We start from the raw sequence: 21,898 nt of genomic DNA, 5'->3' as shown, positions 1-21,898 counted from the left end.
TTCTGCCCTGGCTGGTATGGCTTAGTTTGTTGAGCATCGTCCCATGCTCAGAAAGGTCAAGGGTTCAATTTCCGGACAGGGCACATACCAGGGGTTCAATCCCTGGTCGGGGTGAATACAAGAGGCAACCAATCGATGTTTCTCTCTTTCTTTCTCTCTCTCTCTCTCTCTCTCTCTCTCTCTCCCCCTCCCTCCCTCCCTCTCATACAAGAGGCAACCAATCGATATTTCTCTCTCTCTCAAAATCAATTTTAAAAAACATACTTAAAAAAAGAAATATAATTTTTCCTTCCAGAATAACATAAGCAATGTTCTTTAAAGAAAAATATCATTAACCATCCAGATTCATTCAGCTAGAAGTAACTACTGCTAACATTCTGGTCAGACTCGAATAGCTTTATTTTAAATTTTTTAAAATCTTTATTGTTGAAAGTATTACATAGATCTCCTTCCCCCTGCCCCCATCTCTAATATTTTTAAAAATGTGTTTTGTAATTTTTAAAAGGAGTCATGCCATACTGACTGATATGTAACTTCATAGCCTTTTCTTTTAATATAGTACAGTTAAGCCTCACACACACACACAATTTAAAGGCTTAAGGAATAACAGTAATTAATTTTAAAACCTACCAATGCATTAATATAACTGACAAAAATCAGTTCTCCTTTCATTATAACATTTCTCACCTGTTTAATAAAATCAGACATGTAGCATATTGCATAAACTGGCAACAGCATTTTTTTAAAAAGCCAACTTTTTAGTTGTGTTCTTCCTCAATCAGCGGCTAAGAAAAGAACTGGGATGTGGGAGTTAAGAGAGGACAAGGTGGGAAAGAAGAAATGCCAATGAATGGTAAACAGCTGAGCTGATTACAGCTAAGGACCAAAGTTCAGTCCTGCTAGGGACCCTCTGAAGAACCATTTAAAACATACCTAGAACTATCCCCAACCCCAACCCCTAACAGAGAGGAGGTTGGGGTACTCATCTACCAATTCCCTGTGATGGAACATTGGCCCAAGGGGGATTAACTCCCCTGTGATTCTGCACTGCACCCATGCACTGGCCAAGTTGGTTCCCAAGGAGGAAGCATTAACATTAAAAAAAAAATCCATACACATACAGAGTGTTTAAGATAGAACTGTATCCACATGCAGAGACTATTCATCCATTGCAGTTGAAATCAGAATAAACCAACCAAATGTGACTCCAAGCACCAAAGGTACCTGCATTTGCTATGCTATCCTATCCGATGTGTTAAGTTTCTGACTCACTCTACGTGATCAACCCATTTTATTTGGCCTTTTTTCCTCTAGACCAGCGGTTCCCAATCTGTGGGTCACGACACCTTTGGGGGTCGAATGATCCTTTCACAGGGGTCGCCTAAGACCATCGGAAAATACATATATAATTACATATTGATGTTGTGATTAATCACTATGCTTTATGTTCAATTTGTAACAATGAAATTGGGGGTCACCACAACATGAGGAACTGTATTAAAGGGTCGCAGCATTAGGAAGGAGAACCACTGCTAGACAATACTGCTGTAATAGCTGTGGATTAATCTAATGTCTAAATGTTGAGTCTATCATAGTCAGTCATCATTTCCTCTTAATTGCTCCATTAACACCCTTTTAAATTTACATATACGTAACTTCACCCTTAGGCCATCTCAACCCTAAGTACTACATAAGTTATGTCTGAATCCATCTCTCCCCAGTGACAACAGTCACTTTCCACAATGGCTTCAACACAAGAAAAGCTCACTAAATAAACCATGGTCACTGCTAGGTTTTACTTTCTCGAAGGCATCTTTTTTTCAACCTGCTAAAAGTAATGAAATATAGTCCATTTAAACATTTCGGTATTTGTGAGAATCTCTAAAGTACAAAGATATTAAAAATGCTTTATCACAATGACATGAACATTAAAACTGAAGATACTTGCTTCAACTATATTAATAGTGCTAAATATATTGGATGCTCATTTAGAAGTTTTCTTTAAATTACAGATTTACAAAATAAAGGTCAATAAAAATTCTCAAATGAAGCATTTTTAAACAAAAATAAGCAAAAACATAAAGGATTAAGTATTATAAATGCAATGTAAGATATTTTGGGGAGATCCATTAATATAGATAAGGAGAATAACTTACTGCCTGGTTTCTCTTCACTGAAGCAATACAAATTAAGCATGTCATAGCCCCTGCTTGAAAAGCTTCATTTAAATACTGTTTCGTTCGCTCTAATTCACGTACATCTCCATCTTGAAATTGAAAAATTGAAAACGTCATGTTAAGCAACATCTGAAAATAACACAAACTCATAATAGCACTACATAGTAGGTGAGAAATGTCTAGCAGTATCAATTGCTCAAAATATAGCTTAAAATTAGAAGTTTAAAAAGAGCAACCAGCGAGCTGCCAAAAGGTCACAAAGTGCGTGCGTTAAATCTTATATATTTGATTCAAAACCAGTATCTTGGCCCTCTCAGAGCATACTTGCTTTTATTGTTGTTACAGTGCTTACCAAATCTGGTAGGGGCAGAGCCATAGACAAGAGCAGCAAGATGCGAGTAACAAGAGAAAGCACATCAGAGCAAAGTGAAAGACACTGAATGTCAAAGCTCAACAGAGCCATTTAGCCTAAATATAAGCACATACATGTATGTGTGTGTGCATGTGTGTGACACACAGCATTGTTTTAATAAAAACTTATTGAATAAAAATATCCTGAGGTCATTAGAGTATAATAACTATTTCTGCTTAAAAAGGAAGCATGAACTTCTTATAAAAAGATTATTAGACTATATTTTCTTAAGCAATTATTGAGCATTTATTTGCTAGGCACTGCACTATTAGTATTCAGTAGGGTTAAATGAGCTACTTTTATCATCATTCTACCTATGAGAAAACTGAAGCACAGAACAATTAAGTAATCTCAATTTGACACTTAACCACTATGAGCCCCCTTAATCACTGTTAGGTTGCAGCAAGGGATTACCATAGGAAGGTCCAAGAAATAACAGGTAAAAGCAAAATGAAAGGCAGAAAAATTAACCAAAGCACACATGAGACCAAAAGGGCAGTGATCTGAGTCACTTTAGTGTAAGAGAAATAAACCTACATACCTTTAGTACAATAAAGACTGTTAAATAGAGGTTGACTGAGTAATCATATAAACTATCATAAGTACAGAACTTATGGCAATAAAATGGTTCAAATCAAAATTTAAGTTACCAAAAAGAAAAATTAAATAAATAGGTTGCTTGGATAATTCTTTATTTTCTAAGATCACCTCAGGAAACACAGCACTTACAAAAACATGCTCTACATAATATAAATATAATTTAGGATAGTAAACAAAATATACATAAAAACAATCCCAAAACTTTAAAATATTGTTAAATTATTAAATACAATTGTATCCTTAGAAGCAGACTTAATAATCATATTCTATGTGCTTATTTTGCTTTTCTCATAGCTGGCTTTAACAAATGTGTAACATTTTAAATTACATCTAATTTACAGCTAACATAGAATGAGAACAAGATGAAATAGGCTTTAACAAAATAAATTCTAATCTCATATTTGTAAGATTTCTTTACAAATTGTATTAAAGTTTGGCTGCGACAATACAGTATACTGCCCAAATGTCATGGTGGATAACATAGCATTTAAAGTCATGCATTTTAACATCATCCTGGCAACTAAAGAAAAGTAAGTACAAGGCAGCTAAGACTAAAAGCTAAAGTACCAGTTAAGAGGCAGTGATAGCAGAAAAAAAAAAAAATGACCTTGAGCAAGTTACCTAATGTATCTACCTCATTTTTCTCATCTTTATAATAATAATATTAATATCTACCTCACAGTTATTATGTGGATTTAATTCACACATTAAATACCTGTAGGGGCCTGAATTAAGGCAATGCTAGTATATGGGAGAAAAGGGGTGGATTCAAGAAATTTAGGAAGTAAAACTCAGCAGGACTTAGTAACATTTAAATTATGCTGCTTTTAAAAGTCGATGACCATGTCAACAGTAAGAAGGAAAGAATGCTGTGTTTGTTGAGATGCCTGACATGGGCAGAGGGGAGGAGTGGTAGTGAATAAAACACACTCATGTCATGAATGTGCCATCCCTGCTCCCAGATTTCTGGTTTTTGTGTGTGACTTGGAAAACTGTGACGTTACAAATTGAGATAAAGAAAACAAAAGGAGAAATGCTATCTTTCAACATATGCTTGATGCATCCATGGCGAGTAAGATGGGGATACCCATCAGGAAGTTGACCATGCAAGTCTTAAATCTGAGAGAAGAGTCACAAAAAAGTACAAAGTCTGTGCGCAGAGAAAAAGAATGAACTTCTCTGATCAAGTTCTGATGTCCAATTCACTAACATGAGATGGGAATGCTGGCATATATTGTTCTTAAGTCATCAAATTTCCTTACTTACACAAAGGAACAAGAATCAAAATATTTATGGATGTGACACAAAACAAAGTAGAAAAACTATCTTAGTACTTTAAGATAGCCTGATTATTAGCAGAAAGCCTGATTAAAAATTAGTAAAACTTATAAATGATAAATGTTTCCTAAACACTAAAAAGAAATACTGAGTTACACCATTGAATTTCCTACTTAAAATCTATCTAGGATGGTTTAAGTGAAGTCCTCTTGAAGCAGGAACCTTCTTAAGGTTGCTTCCTATGAAGTCCTCTAGAACAGCGGTCACCAACCTTTCTGACCTCACGGACCGCTGGCTGCCGACCGCTGCTCTAGAAGTAAGTACCTGCTAACCTTAAGGCTACTCTTTATCAACTTTTACCTGGCTGAGCCAGACTTCTTAGTCAAGCCTCCTAATCTTAATTCCATAGCAGATACAGTAAATTCCTTGGAAACCTATATGACGGTGTGTACCTATACTCATGTGCCGTCAATATATTCAGGCAACTAATGTTGATAATTCACGAAAGAATGCTTCTAATAATGACTTTAAGTATAAAATGTGGAAAGCATAAAACACTTACATTTAAAATAATCTATTTTTACACTTAGTACCAAATCCTCCATAGCAGCACCACTCTGGCCCCCTCTCTCATAAACAAATATGACTTGAAGAGCGACCCAGATATAAACAACATGTGATGTGATTGTACCTGTCAAACCTGAGTACTTTGTTTTAAAAAATGGTATGAAAGTCAGAAGTTGTAAGATATAAAGAAATAAAGTCATGAAATGAAAATGACTTCAAGACACATTTAACAGGAGAAAAAAGGAGAAAAAGGTGAATAGACTTAATGGATTCAAAGTTCTCAAATGCAATCAAATCATAACCAGGAACAACTTGACCCCACTCATCCCACAGAGAGCGTTGGCATCTCCCTGCCAGCATTCTAATGAAATACCAATTAAACACACAGGAGAACGTCTAAGGCTGTACAGGACATTGCCATCCCATCTGCTTTACAGAAAGACCAGTATTACACAGTAGAGAACTCAAATAGTAAAATGTACAAACATCAACTCTACAACACAAAAATGCTCATTCTTAAGGTGCAAAAACTATTCCACATGGAGTAAAAGTGTTTTTTAAAAGCCAGGAGTATATTTTCATTAATATCAAAAAGGTCTAAACTTAAAACATCATACAGTACCTGTCTGAGTAGTGTAAGTTATAAATGTATTAGCAACTATTTTTCCCTGTTTTCCTTCCAAATCTTCATCTCCTTCTTCTTCAGAGGAAGAGCTGAAGTGTTCTTCAACAAGTTTTTTGGCTGCAGCTTGATTAGCCTTCTTGATTTCCTCAAATTTCCTTTGGGCCATTAGCTCTGCTTAAAGGGAGAAAAAAAAATGAGTCTCATTTCTGCAAACCAATCTCTCAAAAGGCAAGTCCTAAGTACTAATATATCATTTTAAAATACAGATTTAAAAGTCACCTTTGGAGCATTCTATTTTACTAACATCCATGAAAAAACAGTATTCTCAAATTTCTTGTCACACAACAAATGAGAATGCCACAATAAAAACTTTCACGTTTGTAAAATACCCTGCTAAAAGCCGCGAATTGTTCTAAAAACAGTGACTGGCCCACCAAAGATTGAACAAGTAATATTCACTGTACTACATTTATGTAATCTGCTCTTTAGAAAGCTCAAGAACTTTTTGCCTGTATTAAAATGTGGTCATGAAACATATATATTTAACATTAATCCAAACAAAATGTTGCCAACACAGAGAATATACTACTTACCACGTCATTCCAAAAAGAAATGCTAAGTTTTGGGTTATTCTTCCACTATTCTCTTTAGCACTATTTGTACTTCTCATTTTGTTACTGGGTTAAATAATAATGCAAAAATAATTAGATTACTTCATAGTGCATTCCCAGTGAGTGCAAACTCCTCAAGAGACAGGACCGTGGGAATTTTCCTTAAGCACTAAGTGTTAATCAACTCTAATGGACAGCAACCACCTTTTAAGAAAGGAGCCACATACTGAATTGATCTAACTTAATTAGTGCTCATTTTGAGAGGATTTTTAATTTACTCATTTAAAATTTTCAATTGGCCCTGGCCCAGGCAGCTCAGTTGGTTACAGCATCATCCTGAAATGCCCAGGTTGCAAGCAACCAATGAATGTATAAATAAGTGGAACAAATCAGTGTTTCTCTCCTCCCTCCCCCCCCCCTCTCTCCCCCCCCCCCCTCTCTCTCTCTCTCTCTCTCTCTCTCTCTCTCTCTCTCCTTTCCTCTCTCTAAAAAAATCAAATAAAAAATGTTTTTAGATTTAAAAAAATTTAAATTACTAGTTTAAAATTCACTTTATGCTTGAAACCAATGAGCCACTACTAAGATAAGCCTTCTTATTTTAGGTGGTATTTTTATCTTTTCTTTCCCTCACAAAATGTTTTCCCATTTCTTCTTGCAGCCAGTTTGGTTGGGGATTGTGCAGTGTTTCAAGTAAAACTGGAGGGAAATGTACCGTGTGCCACCTGGGAATCTTTTAGTATTAGGAGAAAAGTAATGTCTATAAGATATATGAATCAAAACTTGATGCACATCAAGAGAGATGACAAACATTCATTCATTATGGGAAATTAAGTATTTAAGGAAACATTTAAAAGGTTGAGTTAGAAAACATAATAAAAACATTCATCACCTGATCAACGTAACCACATAAGACGATCTCAAGAAAAGCTGACAAAGCAACCTTCCTATCTACTATTTGTAACAGCAAAATCTCAATTACAGCACAGGTTAAGAAGGCTAGTCTTCTACGAGCCACAAAACCCAGTAAGGTTTACCAAAACTGTTCTCGGGTCTCCAACTCGCCAACCTCACCCCCATCATCAACTCAGTAACTGCAAGCTAGTAGAACACCACCTCATTTTAAAACTAGCTTAGAGGAAAAAAAGCACGTAGAAGCTCAATTTGCTTCTCCCCCCACAAACAAAAATATGTATGTGTGTATATATATATGTATATGTATATATACACATTCTGAAAAATACATTCCAAGCTCACACAGAAAAATGACTTCAGGAATTATTCCTGGCCCCACGCACTTCACTTTGTTAGTAAAGACGACCTGGTGTGTGCGCTGCTCCCAGCTCCCCTGAAACACAGCCTTGCACGAAAGACACGGACAGACGGGAGGAGGCCACACCAGCCGCACCGAGGAAAAGCCCAGAAGTTTGTGAGCAGGAACCAGAAACGCACCGCAGCTGCAGAGCTGAGGGGAAACAGCGCGTGAAAGTCAGCAAACGGAGCCATCGGGCAGAGCCGGGGAAGGACAGGGCCCTGTCACTGCGCTGCCTCGGCTCGGTCCGGTCCGGTCCAGGTGGGACCTCCGCCTCGCGTCCAGCGGACGGTGGCCACGCACTCGTCGGAGTGATTCCCAAGAAAAGCTGGCCAGGTGTGCATGAGATTAAAACACACAAACACACACACAACAGCAACGACGACGAGCGCCCATCCAGCCTGACAACCTGCGCTAACCAAACCAAACTGCAGGTGAGGCGAGCGAGCCCTCCGGACCACAGCGGGCAACTTGGGGTCGGACGTCAGGAGGCAAAATGAATGAGGGGACGAGGAGAGGGCGGAGAACTGGCGAAAGTTAATGATGCACGAAAATTAAGAGAAAAGCTTTTTTCAGTTAATTTAACATTAAGACGGGACTGTGCCTGGCATGCCGAAGAGGGGCAGCCAGGAAGGCTCGCCGGGAGAAAACGAGGAGCGAGACAACCGAGGCGAGGCGGTCCCGCGGCGGGAGCCCCCCCACCGCCCGCGGAGTCTGCGGCGCCCCGGGTCCCGCGGGGCCGTGCCGGGGAGCGCTACCTGCGGCCGCGGCGCTCGCGGCTCCTCGGGGGCTGGGGCTGGGGCTGGGGCCCGGCGCGGCGGCGCCCCCCGACCCCGCCTCTCGCCCTCCTCCGGCTCCGCGCAGATGGAGTCCATTTCCTGGGGAGGGGGCCGCAGTGGCCCGTCCTCGGGCTCGGCCCCGGCCACCGGCCACCTGGCGCCAGGAAGCTTCCATCCCTGAAGGGAAAAAAAGAAAGAGTGGCAGGAGCGGGAGCGCAGCGGCGTCCGGGCGCGGGGAAGGGCGGGCGCGAGGGCAGCCGGGGGAGGGGCGGGGACCGGGTGGGAGAAAGTCGCGGCCCAGTCTCTCCCCGAGGGCGAGCGCCCGCTAATCCCGGGCTTCGGAGATGGACCCGAGCGGGAGAGGACCTGGGCAGGGAAATGGAATGTGGGGCAAGGAGCATCCAGCGCCGCAGAGGGGGAGCCGGGGGGAAGGAAAGCGCCTTCTCAGCCTCGGGCGGAGCGCCCTGAGGGGAAAGCTGCGGACTGACCTCGCCGCTCCCGTGGGGAGCCAACTGCGGTAGCGGACCCCAAGGAAGTCTACGTCTCCTTACCGACCGAGTCTGCCCCCAGCGACTACAATTCCCAGAAGCCCACGGCCACGGCCCGTAGAACGCGTGGCATCACTGGCCACTTCCTTATCCGGGAGTGGCGGGGGCGAGGGCGGGGAGGAGGAGGATAGGGAGTTCCAGGCGCATGCGCTGACCGAACTGGGCCTCCGGAAACTACAATTCCCGGCGTGCTCTGGATCCCAGTCGAAGAGGGTGCCAGGTGAGGAGGTGGGTCGCCCCTGAGATGTTGTTTACACCAGAAGATACAGCTGCTTAAACCTGAGTAGCGGGATTCTGTTGGAGTGGCTGTAATTGACCGCCCTCCATCTTTACCCTGGCCTTGGGGCTTTCAGCTGGCGGAAAACTTTTCTCTTGAACGGAAAAAGTGCTTAATTAAAAACTCTTGGGGTCGGGAAGGATGAGGGAGTTTTGCAAAAAGGGCTGGAATGGAGAAAGCACTCTTCTAAATTGCTGAAGCCCTGCAGAAGATAAATCAAACACCTATTATACTAGTGCTTTATAATTGACAATGTGCTTTCCCTGAGCAGGCTGATTTTTTACCTTCAGGATAGCTCTGTAAAGTAGATTTTATTAAGGAAAGTAGTTGAGAATGAAGGGACAGAACGGAACTGATAGCTGTGTCTCTAACTCCTCTACCAGGAAAGCCACAGAATGTATCAGTTACTCAGCCTGCCCTTATCTCAGCCAATGGGAAAGCGGGGGAAACTAGCCCAAGGCCAAGAGTATGCTAGCCACCCCCCTGTCTTTGTGTAATCAGACCCTAGCTGCACCCTGCCCTGTTGGAGAGGATGTGGAGAAAAAGGAACCCTTCTGCACTGCTGGTGGGAATGCAGACTGGTGCAGCCACTGTGGAGAACAGTATGGAGCTACCTCAGAAGACAAAAAATGGAACTCCCATATGACCCAGTGATCCCACTACTAGGAATATATCCCAAGAAACCAGAAACGCCAATCAGAAAGGATATATACACCCCTATGTTCATAGCAGCACAATTCACCATAGCTAAGATTTGGAAACAGCCTAAGTGCCCATCAGCAGATGAGTGGATTAGAAAACTGTGGTACATATACACAATGGAATACTATGCTGCGGTAAAAAAAAAAAAAAAAAGGAACTCTTGCCTTTTGCAACAGCATGGATGGAACTGGAGAGCATTATGCTAAGTGAAGTAAGCCAGTCAGAGAAAGATAAATACCACATGATCTCACTCATTTGTGGATTATAGAGAACAACATAGACTGATGAAAAGGGACAGACCCAAAGACTGAGAAACAGCGATCAGGCTATCAATCCCCAGAAGGAAAGTAGGGGAGGGCGGGGGTAAGGGGAAGAGATCAACCGAAGGACTTGTATACATGTATATAAGCCAAACCAATGGACATGGACAACAGGGGGATGGGAGCATGAGTTTGTGTGGGGGAGGGGGGAGGTTGGGGGTTAATGGGGGATGAGTACACATTTGTAATACCTTAACTAATAATAAAAAAGAAAAAAGAAAAAAATAGCATACATATCAAATCGCATGTATATATTAAAAAAAAAAGGGGGGGGGACAGAACGGAACTGATAGCTGTGTCTCTAACTCCTCTACCAGGAAAGCCACAGAATGTATCAGTTACTCAGCCTGCCCTTATCTCAGCCAATGGGAAAGTGGGGGAAACTAGCCCAAGGCCAAGAGTATGCTAGCCACCCCCCTGTCTTTGTGTAACCAGACCCTAGCTGCACCCTGCCCTTGCGTCACTAGCCCCGGCCCTCACTCAACCAACCAGAATCGGCCAAATCAGTGGTCAGAGTGTGCCCCCACCCCCGACCCCAAGCCCTATAAATTCTTTGTTCCCTTGGGACTTGGGGCTCTCTCTTGCATCCAGCAATGGAGGCAGGGGGGGACCAAGCCCCGGGCTTGAATAAAAGACTCTATGCTTTTGCATTGGACTCGGCTCCCTGGTGGTCTGTCTTGGGGGATCTTGAAATCTGGGCATAACAAGAACCAGAAGTTCTGACTGCTGACTTCTCTTAGTTTTCCAATAAGAAATAGATTTCATCGGGAGGCGTGCGCGAGCTGGAGGAGGAGTCCGGGTGCTGCGAGCTGCGCAAGCCGGGCAGCGACGCCGGGCGGCTGCGCCGCGGAACTGGCGTAGGCGGCCTTGGAGAATCGCGGGCTGCGCCGCTCCCCGGCTGGTCGCAGAGGGGGAGGGGATGTCGGTCAGTGCGAGATCCGCTGCTGCTGAGGAGAGGAGCGTCAACAGCAGCACCATGGCTTTTTTCTCACCAATGGCAACAGAAGAACCTTGAAGGCTATGTGGGATTTGCAAATCTACCAAATCAAGTATACAGGAAATCAGTGAAGAGAGGGTTTGAATTCACACTTATGGTTGTGGGTGAATCTGGATTGGGAAAGTCAACGTTAATCAACTCATTATTCCTCACAGATCTGTATTCTCCAGAGTATCCAGGTCCTTCCCATAGAATAAAAAAGACTGTACAGGTGGAACAATCCAAAGTTTTAATCAAAGAAGGTGGGGTTCAGTTGCTGCTCACAATAGTTGACACCCCAGGATTTGGAGATGCAGTGGATAATAGTAATTGCTGGCAGCCTGTTATTGACTACATTGATAGTAAATTTGAGGACTACCTAAATGCAGAATCTCGAGTGAACAGACGTCAGATGCCTGATAGCAGGGTGCAGTGTTGTTTATACTTCATTGCTCCTTCAGGACATGGACTTAAACCATTGGATATTGAGTTTATGAAGCGTTTGCATGAAAAAGTGAACATCATCCCACTTATTGCCAAAGCAGACACACTCACACCAGAGGAGTGCCAACAGTTTAAAAAACAGATAATGAAAGAAATCCAAGAACATAAAATTAAAATATATGAATTTCCAGAGACAGATGATGAAGAAGAAAATAAGCTTGTTAAAAAGATAAAGGACCGTTTACCTCTTGCTGTGGTAGGTAGTAATACTATCATTGAAGTTAATGGCAAAAGGGTCAGAGGAAGGCAGTATCCTTGGGGTGTTGCTGAAGTTGAAAATGGTGAACATTGTGATTTCACAATTCTAAGAAATATGTTGATAAGAACACATATGCAGGACTTGAAAGACGTCACTAATAATGTACACTATGAGAACTACCGAAGCAGAAAATTGGCAGCTGTGACTTATAATGGAGTTGATAATAACAAGAATAAAGGGCAGCTTACTAAAAGCCCTCTAGCACAAATGGAAGAAGAAAGAAGGGAGCATGTAGCTAAGATGAAGAAGATGGAGATGGAGATGGAGCAGGTGTTTGAGATGAAGGTCAAAGAAAAAGTTCAGAAACTGAAGGACTCTGAAGCTGAGCTCCAACGGCGCCATGAGCAAATGAAAAAGAATTTGGAAGCACAGCACAAAGAATTAGAGGAAAAACGCCGTCAGTTTGAAGATGAGAAAGCCAACTGGGAAGCTCAGCAGCGTATTTTAGAACAACAGAACTCTTCAAGAACCTTGGAAAAGAACAAGAAGAAAGGGAAGATCTTTTAAACCCTCTATTGACCACCAGTTACGTATTAGTTGCCAATATGCCAGCTTGGACATCAGTGTTTGTTGGATCCGTTTGACCAATTTGCACCAGTTTTATTCTTAATGATGGATTTAACAGCATGACAAAAATTATTATTATTTTTTTGTTCTTGATGGAGATTCAGATGCCTTGAATTGTCTAGGGTGTTGTGTACTTAGAAACTAACAGCTCTAAGTACCTTTCCTACATTTTCTTTTTTTATTAAACAGATGTCTTCAATTTAATGCAAGAAAACATTTTACTATTGTACAATCATGTTCTGGTGGTTTGACTGTTTACAGGATATTCCAAAATAAAAGGACTCTGAAAGGTTTTCACTGAGGATAAATTGCCATAATATGATGCAAACTATGCTTCTCTATAATAATTACAATACAAAGGTTCCATCCAATGCAGCATATACAATAATGTAATTTAGTCTAACACAGTTGACCCTATTTTTTGACACTTCCATTGTTTAAAAATACACATGGAAAAAAAAAACCTATATGCTTACAATGCACCTAGAGCTTTTTTATAACAGCCTTTTTTTGTTCGTTTGTTTATTTTGGATTCTTTAAATATATATTATTCTCATTTAGTGCCCTCTTTAGCCAGAGTCTCATTACTGCTTCATTTTTGTAATAACATTTAATTTAGGTATTTTCCATATATTGGCCCTGCTAAAATAGAATATAGCATCTTTCATATGGTAGGAACCAACAAGGAAACTTTCCTTTAATTCCCTTTTTACATTTTATGGTAAGTAGCAGGGGAAAAATGCATTTATAGATCATTTCTAGGCAAAATTGTGGAGCTAACGACCAACCTCTTTCTACCCATGTGCAGCCTCTTTATTTTACTAGAAATGGGAATCATGGCCTCTTGAAAAGAAAAAAAAGTCACCATTCTGCATTTAGCTGTATTCATATATTGCATTTCTGTATTTTTTTGTTTGTATTGTAAAAAAGTCACATAATAAACAATGTTGTGATGTAAAAAAAAAAAAAAAAAGAAAGAAATAGATTTCAAAATTGGTGTGGCCCTAACCGGCTTGGCTCAGTGGATAGAGCATCGGCCTGTGGACTGAAGGATACCAGGTTCAATTCTGGTCAAGGGCATGTACCTTGGTTGCCGGGTACATCCCCAGTGGGGAGTGTGCAGGAGGCAGCTGATGGATGCTTCTCTCTCATCGATGTTTCTAACTCTCTACCCCTCTCCCTTCTTTGCTGTAAAAACAATAAAATATATATTTAAAAAAAATTGGTGTGGAAGAGGGGTGTCCGTCTGAGATTGACAAATATATTGATTGCTTGGGACCACACAATCCTTATACAACCCTTTAACTTAACTAATCCCTCTACATTACTAATAATATCTAATATTTAATAGCATTTATTAAGTGCAATTCTCCAAGGGCAAATTACTCTCTCTGTGTCTCAGTGTTCTCAGCTGTAAAACAGGGAAAATGTGTGTACATATGGAAAAACTAAATATATATATACATTTATGATTTGTGTGATTTACTATATGTTTGATACACCTTAATTTTTTAAAAAATTCTAAAAGTATAGAAAAATAATATATCTCCCGGGAGCCGGTCCATCCTTGCTGTTTTAAGGGACCTGGCATATATGGCATACTGTTCTTATATGTTTGCTCACCTTCTTGGCCCTATGTGTTTTAACCAAGGTCACCTCTCTGAGAAAGGTTGTTTCCCCAGGTAGGGATTTTTCCCTGAAGTCAGGGAGGGGATGAAACTCCTTAACTAAGTGCCAGGCGGGTAGTTAATCACTTTAACTACAAACAATCATGCTTAAGCTACATAATCTTTACTTCCTGGAATGGAGATAAGAAACGCCCTAACCTTTGTAATAGAAATTGACAGGATTAAAATCAACTGGTATAAATACGGATGTAACAAGCCAATAAGCAGCAGAACTTCCCTGGAGATCCAGACCAGAACTTGGCTGGAGATCCTGGCTAGAGATCCTGGCTAGGCTGCTGATCAACTGAACGCTGTCTCCGTGTCATTCCTTCTTCGCCTACTCCATCCACACCTTTGGGGACCCCTGGACCTGCTGGGGTTGGACCCCAGCATATATCTAAATACTTTTGTTGTGCTGCCATTTGAAAAGTGTGATTTAATTGTATTTATTTGTCCACTAGTGGTCCAGTGCACAAATTCGTGCACCTTGAAAGGAATTGTGGGCCCCACTAACAGTTCCGGGTGCCTCCTGTCCTGAGGCACGAGGACCCACGCGGGACTGCCCCTGGCACTGCCTGACTCGGACAGGGCAGCCCGGAGCGGACACTGGGCGGAGGAAAGCCCCCAGATATTTGTGTCTGCGCCTCCGCCATGTCCCAGATGAGGGGTCGGGACACATGCTCGTGCTCGCGGCCGTCGGGTCATAGGGGTCGCAGAGGCCGAAGGATCAGGAGTCGAAGCCGACATCAGAGCGGGAGCCATGAGAGGCGAAACCGGCGGTGCCGGGACGACCAAGGGCGACGAAGCTGGGAGCGCAGGTCGGATTCAGAGGAAGACCAGGGGCAGCGGCGAGGAAGACAGAGCCGGAGCCCACAGCCACCTCAGCGGCGCTCACAGGACCAGTCCTCTCAGTCTGACTCAGGCAATGAGCGGCAGTGGCAGCACCAGGGCCGCTGGGCCCGCGGCCAGAGGACCCACTCCTGCTCCTCCTCATCCAGCTCTGCATCCCCAGATCACTCCCAGAGCTCGAGGCAGGTGGCTGCGGCCCTGAGCCAGCAACAGAACCTGCAGGAGCGGCTGCAGCTACGTGAGGGAGCGGAAGCAACAGGAGGAGCTGATGAAGGCCTTTGAGACGCCCGAGGAGAAGCGGGCCCGGCGCCTGGCCAGGAAGGAGGCCAAGGAGAGGAAAAGGCGGGAGAGGATGGGCTGGGGCGAGGAATACATGGGCTATACCAACACCGACAACCCCTTCGGGGACAGCAACCTCCTGGGCACCTTCGTATGGAACAAGGCCCTGGAGAAGAAGGGGATCAGCCACCTGGAGGAGGGAGAGCTGAAGGAGCGGAACAAGAGGATCCAGGAGGACAATCGGCTGGAGCTGCAGGAGGTGAAGCAGCTCCGGCTGGAGCGGGAGCGGGAAAAGGCCGTGCGGGAGCAGGAGCTGGAGAGGCTGCAGCGGGAGAAGGAAGCGGAGCACTTCAAGACGTGGGAGGAGCAGGAGGACCGCTTCCACCTCCAGCAGGCCAAGCTCCGCTCCAAGATTCGAATCCGGGATGGACGGGCCAAGCCCATCGACCTGCTGGCCAAGTACATGAGCGCCGAGGACGATGACCTGGCTGTGGAGATGCACGCGCCTTACACTTTCCTCAGTGGCCTCACGGTGGCTGGCATGGAGGACCTGCTGGAGGATATCCAGGTGTACATGGAACTGGAGCAGGGCAAGAATGTGGACTTCTGGCGGGACATGACCATCATCGCGGAGGATGAGATATCTAAGCTCCGCTGGAGGCCTCTGGCAAGGGCCCAGGCGAGCGACGAGAGGGCATTAACACCTCGGTCAGCTCCGATGTGCAGTTGGTCTTCAAAGGGAAGACGTACAGCCAGCTGCAGGTCATCTTCCAGGGTATTGAGGGCAAGATCCGGGCCGGGGGCCCCCACCTGGACATGGGATACTGGGAGAGCCTCCTGCAACAGCTGCGTGCCCACATGGCGCGTGCCAAGCTTCGCGAGCGGCACCAGGACGTGCTCCGGCAGAAGCTCTACAAGCTGAAACAGGAGCAGGGCGTGGAGAGTGAGCCGCTATTCCCCATCCTCAAGCAGAAGCCCCCATCTCCTGGCCACAGACTGGAGCCTGAGGACCAGGCCCTGACCCCCCCAGGGCCCTCCTTGGAAGGTGGCCCCGTGGAGCCTGAGGCAGAGGAGGCCACACGGGCAGAGGGTGAAGCAGAGGGGGAGGCCGTGCTCATGGAGGAGGACCTGATCCAGCAGAGCCTGGACGACTATGACGCCGGCAAGTACAGCCCCTGGCTGCTCACGGCCCATGAACTGCCACTGGACGCCCACGTGCTGGAGCCGGAAGAGGACCTGCAGCGCTTGCAGCTGTCGCGGCAGCAGCTCCAGGTCACGGGCGACGCAAGTGAGAGTGCGGAGGACATCTTCTTCCGGCGGACCAAAGAGGGTATGGGCCAGGACGAAGCACGGTTCAGCGTGGAGATGCCCCTGACGGGCAAAGCCTACCTGTGGGCTGACAAGTACCGGCCTCGCAAGCCACGCTTCTTCAACCCTGTGCACACGGGCTTCGAGTGGAACAAGTACAACCAGACACATTACGACTTTGACAACCCACCACCCAAGATCGTGCAGGGCTACAAGTTCAACATCGTCTACCCCGACCTCATCGACAAGCGCTCCACCCCCGAGTACTTCCTGGAGGCCTGCCCCGACAACAAGGACTTCGCCACCCTGCGCTTCCACGCCGGGCCGCCCTACGAGGACATCGCCTTCAAGATCGTCAACCGCGAGTGGGAGTACTCACATCGCCACGGCTTTCGCTGCCAGTTCGCGAATGGCATCTTCCAGCTCTGGTTCCACTTCAAGCGCTACCGTTACCGGCGGTGATGGCCCTGCCTTTCCCCCGACCACCTGAGAGGAGTGTTAGGCTGGCAGCCTTCCCTGGCTGGTTCACAGCTCACCTCCAGCTGGGCCTTCCCCTCGCAGCCTCGCTTTCCCTGTGTGAACAGCAAGTCACCGTGGAACTGCCTCAGAGGCTTGAGGGGAGGACGGGATGGCTGGCCCAGGATTCTGACATGCAGGAGGGGCTGCTGGGGGGACTCTTTGAGCCCAGGGAACCCAGCAAGTGTCAACCACCCTCCCTGTCCACATGGGCAGAGTGATGCCCAAGTCCCATCTTAGACAAGTCCTGCAGTGCAGGCCTTGGGGGGGGGGGGGGCGGGGAGGACAGCATGGGGCCCAGACATGGGGTACCGAGCTTTTGAGGAAATCCAAGTTCAGAGCATTGATGGGCCCTTGGACATAGCCGGCTGTTGCAGGGCCCACACTCCTGGCCCTTTCCCAGCGGCCTTCCTCAGTGCCCACACCAGTGGGACCCGGACCCTTGTGGTGCATGTTCCAAAAGAGACCATTTGAGGGACATGCCACCCACCTCACCCCTGGCGCTGGCTGAGGGTCAGTCTCATGCCCAAGTGGGCATGAAGGACACATCCACCATCAGATCTAGGAGCCAGGGGCCACTGAGAAGTCCTTCCACAACCACTGAGCACCCAGGAGGCAGACTCCATGGTACAGCTGATATGCCCGATCTGGGCTGGGTGTTCCTCTCACCTCAGAACAGCTGTGTTCTTCGAGGCCACCTCCCAGCCACCACAGAGCTGCCCTCCATGTTCCTGTGTTTCAGACGAGGGCAGTCACTCACCCATAGTCAGACTGTCAACAGTACAGCGGGCCAATCACCCCAGAAACATTGCTGTTAGCGCTCTGTTATGAAGATATTTCCAGCCTAAAGGGGAAGAACCGGGACCAAACCATGAAGTGCCACCTCCCGGCTCCTCAGGCAGCCCCGCCAGTACCCCATTTCATCTGGAAATACTGAGGTTGTTTATCTAAAAAGACTTTTCTTTAGGTGGGAAGGGGAAATCTTGTTTATTTTCATTTATTTGGTCTACTCAGTGCATTTTTAAAAAATAAATGCTCTATTTTAGAATAAAAAAAAAGAAAGAAAGGAAGGAATTGTGGGCCACGAGGCTGCGGTGGGCACAGGGGCAGGTCTGGGCCCATTCTCCGCACCCCTGTCTGGCCCCTCCTACCGCGGCCCCCAGTCCCTTGTCTGCCCGCAGCCCCGCTCCAGCTCCCGCTGCCACTGCCTCTCCCATACACTGACGGTGCCAGCCCCACTTGCACCTACTGACAGCACAGAGCAATTGGGGCCAGCGCCATCAGCAGGTGCGAGCGGCGGCTGCTGCCCTGATTGCCCCTCAGGAGCAGGGGGAGGTGGAGAAGCCCTTAGGGGCAATCAGGGCCGGCAGCACCACTTACACCCACTGACAGCGCTGAGAGATTAGGGCTGGCAAGCAGGGCCATTGCTGGCAGCAGGTGCGAGCAATGGGCAGGACTGCGGCACATGGATGCAAAGAATTTTCAGTAACCCCTAGAAGCTCACCCCAATGACAGCAACTGGTGCCCTGCCTTGGTCTGGCGCCCCCATTCAACTGCTCCACCATCCCGCTGAGGCCAACACTGCCATGTTCCACACTCTGCTGCCAACGCCTGCCATGTTCTGCACATCCCCCTGGTGGTCAGCACTCATCATAGCGACCGGTTGTTCGGTTGTTCCATCATTCGGTCTATTTGCATATTAGCCTTTTATTATATAGGATTACAGATGTATCTTGATAATGGATTCTTTTTCCAGCATATCCATACATGCTCTCCAAATACATTTGTCCTTTACAAATACATCTAACTGTGCTAGTTATCACTTTACTAGAGGCCCGATGCACGGATTTGTCCACCGGTGGGGTCCTTTGGCCTGGCATGCGGGAATCGGGCCTAAACTGGTTCTCCGACATCCCTGAAGGGGTCCCGGATCGTGAGAGGGTGGTTCTCGGGTGACATACCCCGGAATTGGGCTCCCTCCTCTCTGATTCCCAGTTCATCACCCAAGAACCGCAGCTGCCAAGTCACCACAGCTCAGCAGCTCCTACATTGAGCTTCTGCCCCCTGGTGGTCCGTGCACATCATAGCTACCGGTCGAAGGTTGAATGGTTGGCCAGTCGCTTAGGCTTTTATATATATAGATTGCCTTTCAGCTTCAATTCACCCTTCAATATATGCTCTGTGATAATAGGAAGAACTCCTTTAGGTACCTCCACAGAGAGTACTATGTTTAGTTTTCTCAGCAGAGGGCACTGGAGAGACACTACAGGAGTGAAGGTGTTCTCCTGGTATTTCCTGCTGTTGCACAGTGGGTCAGCAACCCTGCAGCCTTTGTCTGGTTTGGCCTGGCCTTAATCTTCTAGCAGCCTTCTCAACATGAAAACTGACTCCCAAGGCCTCCTGCTCACACTGGCACCCTCAGTCATCACTGACTGTTCACTGAACCCTGCATCCCCATTCCATGCACTTGCTATCACTTTCACTGTAGACCAGGGTGCCACACCTGTGCCTAGGCCCCCATTCTCTCTACAAGCCCCCCACTCCCACAGGATCCTGATCACCTACACTTGAGAGGGACGGCAGAACAGCTGTGGCCAGAATGTACCAGCAAATTTGTCTGCTACCCAGTGGGCTGAACCACACATCCAATAGGATCTGAACCTTAGCCTTGGAAAGGTGGATTTCTCCAAATTTGTCTTGCCTTGGGTACTCTCCCTAGAATACCCAATTTCTTATCAGAGCTTAGTAATTCTTTATATTAAACTTAACCCACTATATGGTTTCCATTCCTGATTATATCCAGATTGATATAGGCAGTGTACACATTTTATATTAGTTTTTCTTGAAATACTAGCTATGACCAACCAAACTGGATGCAGAGGGGGGAGAAAAAAGGAAAAGTGGTAAGAAGGAAATAAAGTATATAAAAAGGTAATCAAGTTGATTTTCCTAGTCAGATGGAGGGGACTGATCCCCCTTTTTTTTTCTTTAGAGGACTTATTGCCTCTTTTTTTCAATACTCAAAATTGAATGATATAAATAGTATTGTATATTGTAAATTTCATAAAAATAAAGTATTTTTCTTTAAAATGGGCTGTCAGCTCTGGCCAGTTTGGCTCAGTGGATAGAGCGTCGGCCTGCAGACTGAAGGGTCCTAGGTTCAATTCTGGTCAGGGGCGTACCTTGGTTGCGGGCACGTCCCCAGTGGGAGGTGTGTAGGAGGCAGCTGATCATTGTTTCTCTCTCATCGATGTTTCTGGCTCTCTGTCCCTCTCCCTTCCTCTCTGTGAAAAAATCAATAAAATATATATATTTAAAAAAAATAAAATGGGCTCTCATTTTATTTTTTCTAGGAAAACTTTCATAACACAGGAAATATCATCCAAACATCTATTCATATTCAATATGAGTTTTTTTCCAATATTCAGTTAAATAATCCTATCTAAGAAAAGAGAAACATGGTAATTGGCGTATGACCGCTACCCTTCCCATTGGCTAATCAGCGAGATATGCAAATTAACTGCCAGCCAAGATGGTGGCCGGCAGCCAGGCAGCTTGAAACTAACATGAGGCTTGCTTGCTTCAGTGACGGAGGAAACCAACGCTCCCCGCCTGCTTTGCCGGCCTCTGAGCCTGCAGTTTAAGAAACATTGTAACGAATATAGAAGCTAAACAAAACCCCAGAAACCTGCTTTCAGAGAGGCCGGGATCTTAGAGCTGGAGTTATACAGTTTTCGATTATAGAACCGAAACAAACCAGATACCTTCTTTCAGCAGCAGAAGCCTCAGAGCTGGAGCCAGAGCTAAAGCTGGCCCAGAATAAAAAAAGAAAAAAAGGAGCAGTTGGGAGCTTCAGTCACCCGCCAGCCTGAAAACAGCCCTCAGCCCCTCACCCAGACTGGCCAGGCACCCCAGTGGGGACCCCCACCCTGAAGGGTGTGTGACCAGCTGCAAACAGCCATCATCCCCTCACCCAGGCTGGCAAGGCACCCCAGTGGGGACCCCCACCCTGATCCAGGACACCCTTCAGGGCAAACCAGCCAGCCCCACCCATGCACCAGGCCTCTACCCTATATAGTAAAAGGGTAATATGCCTCCCAGCATCGGGATCAGCGGAGCCGAGAGGCCTCCCAGCATCAGGATCAGCGTGACAGGGGGCAGCGCCCAAACCCCCTGATCGCCCTGTGGCTCCGTGTGTGACAGGGTGCGGCACCCCAACCCCCCCCCCCACACACACACAGGCCCTGCTCTGTGTGTGACGGGGTAAAGCCATAACCTCCCCGTCGGCCCTGCCCTGAGTGTGAGCGTGGTGGCGCCCCAACCCCCTGATCAGCCTTGCTCTGTGGGTGATAGAGGGCAGCACCCCAACCCCCTGATCGGCCCTGCCCTGAGTGTGACAGGGGCCGGTGCCCCAACTCCCCTATCGGCCCTACTCTGTGAGTGACAGGGGGGAGCTCCTCAACCCCCTGATCGGCCCTGCTCTGTGCATGACAGGGGGGAGCTCCCCAACCCCTTGATTGACCCTGCTCTGGGCATGACAGGGTACGGAGCCCCAACCCCCCTGATGGGCCCTACTTTGTGCGTGACAGGGGGTGGCGCCTCAACCTCCCCATCGACCCTGCCTTGAGTGTGACAGGGGGCGGTGCCCCAACCCCCCTATTGGCCCTACCCTGAGCGTGACTGAGGGTGGCATCGCAACCTCCCAATCTGCCCTGCTCTGTGCATGACAGGGGAAGGCGCCCCAACTCCCCAATTGGCCCTGCTCTGA

At 46.3% G+C, this 21,898-nt stretch overlaps 3 protein-coding genes across 6 annotated transcripts in view; 2 read left to right on the top strand and 1 right to left on the bottom strand.

Annotated features, from left to right (window-relative positions):
- NFXL1 (nuclear transcription factor, X-box binding like 1) overlaps window positions 1-8,999 on the bottom strand; it is a 40,259-nt gene extending 31,260 nt beyond the window's left edge. The window contains exons 1-4 of one of the 4 annotated variants that reach the window (XM_059671811.1): window positions 8,910-8,999; window positions 8,338-8,535; window positions 5,657-5,833; window positions 2,157-2,266 (exon numbers count right to left, since the gene is read on the bottom strand). In XM_059671811.1, the coding sequence (XP_059527794.1) occupies window positions 2,157-2,266; window positions 5,657-5,833; window positions 8,338-8,533 (483 nt within the window). In that variant the 5' untranslated portion in view covers window positions 8,534-8,535; window positions 8,910-8,999. Of the gene's footprint in view, window positions 1-2,156; window positions 2,267-5,656; window positions 5,834-8,337; window positions 8,536-8,846 lie in introns of all 4 variants that reach the window. The other 3 variants (XM_059671802.1, XM_059671820.1, XM_059671831.1) reach the window with 3 other exon arrangements.
- Window positions 9,000-11,047: 2,048 nt separating this feature from the next.
- Window positions 11,048-13,492, top strand: LOC132219580 (septin-7). The gene has a single exon (XM_059671845.1). The coding sequence runs from the start codon at window positions 11,297-11,299 to the stop codon at window positions 12,449-12,451; it is 1,155 nt and encodes a 384-aa protein (XP_059527828.1). The 5' UTR covers window positions 11,048-11,296; the 3' UTR covers window positions 12,452-13,492.
- Window positions 13,493-14,829: 1,337 nt separating this feature from the next.
- LOC132240956 (splicing factor Cactin-like) lies at window positions 14,830-18,195 on the top strand. The gene is given in 3 exon segments (XM_059708905.1): window positions 14,830-15,270; window positions 15,272-15,959; window positions 15,962-18,195. Coding segments are annotated over 3 exon segments (2,244 nt in total). The 3' UTR covers window positions 17,077-18,195.
- Window positions 18,196-21,898: the final 3,703 nt, after the last annotated feature.

This window comes from Myotis daubentonii, chromosome 1 (genome assembly GCF_963259705.1).
Source record: "Myotis daubentonii chromosome 1, mMyoDau2.1, whole genome shotgun sequence".
NCBI classification, from domain to species: Eukaryota; Metazoa; Chordata; class Mammalia; order Chiroptera; family Vespertilionidae; genus Myotis; species Myotis daubentonii.
Note: the sequence above shows the minus strand (reverse complement) of the source record. Positions and strands in the feature narration are given on the sequence as shown.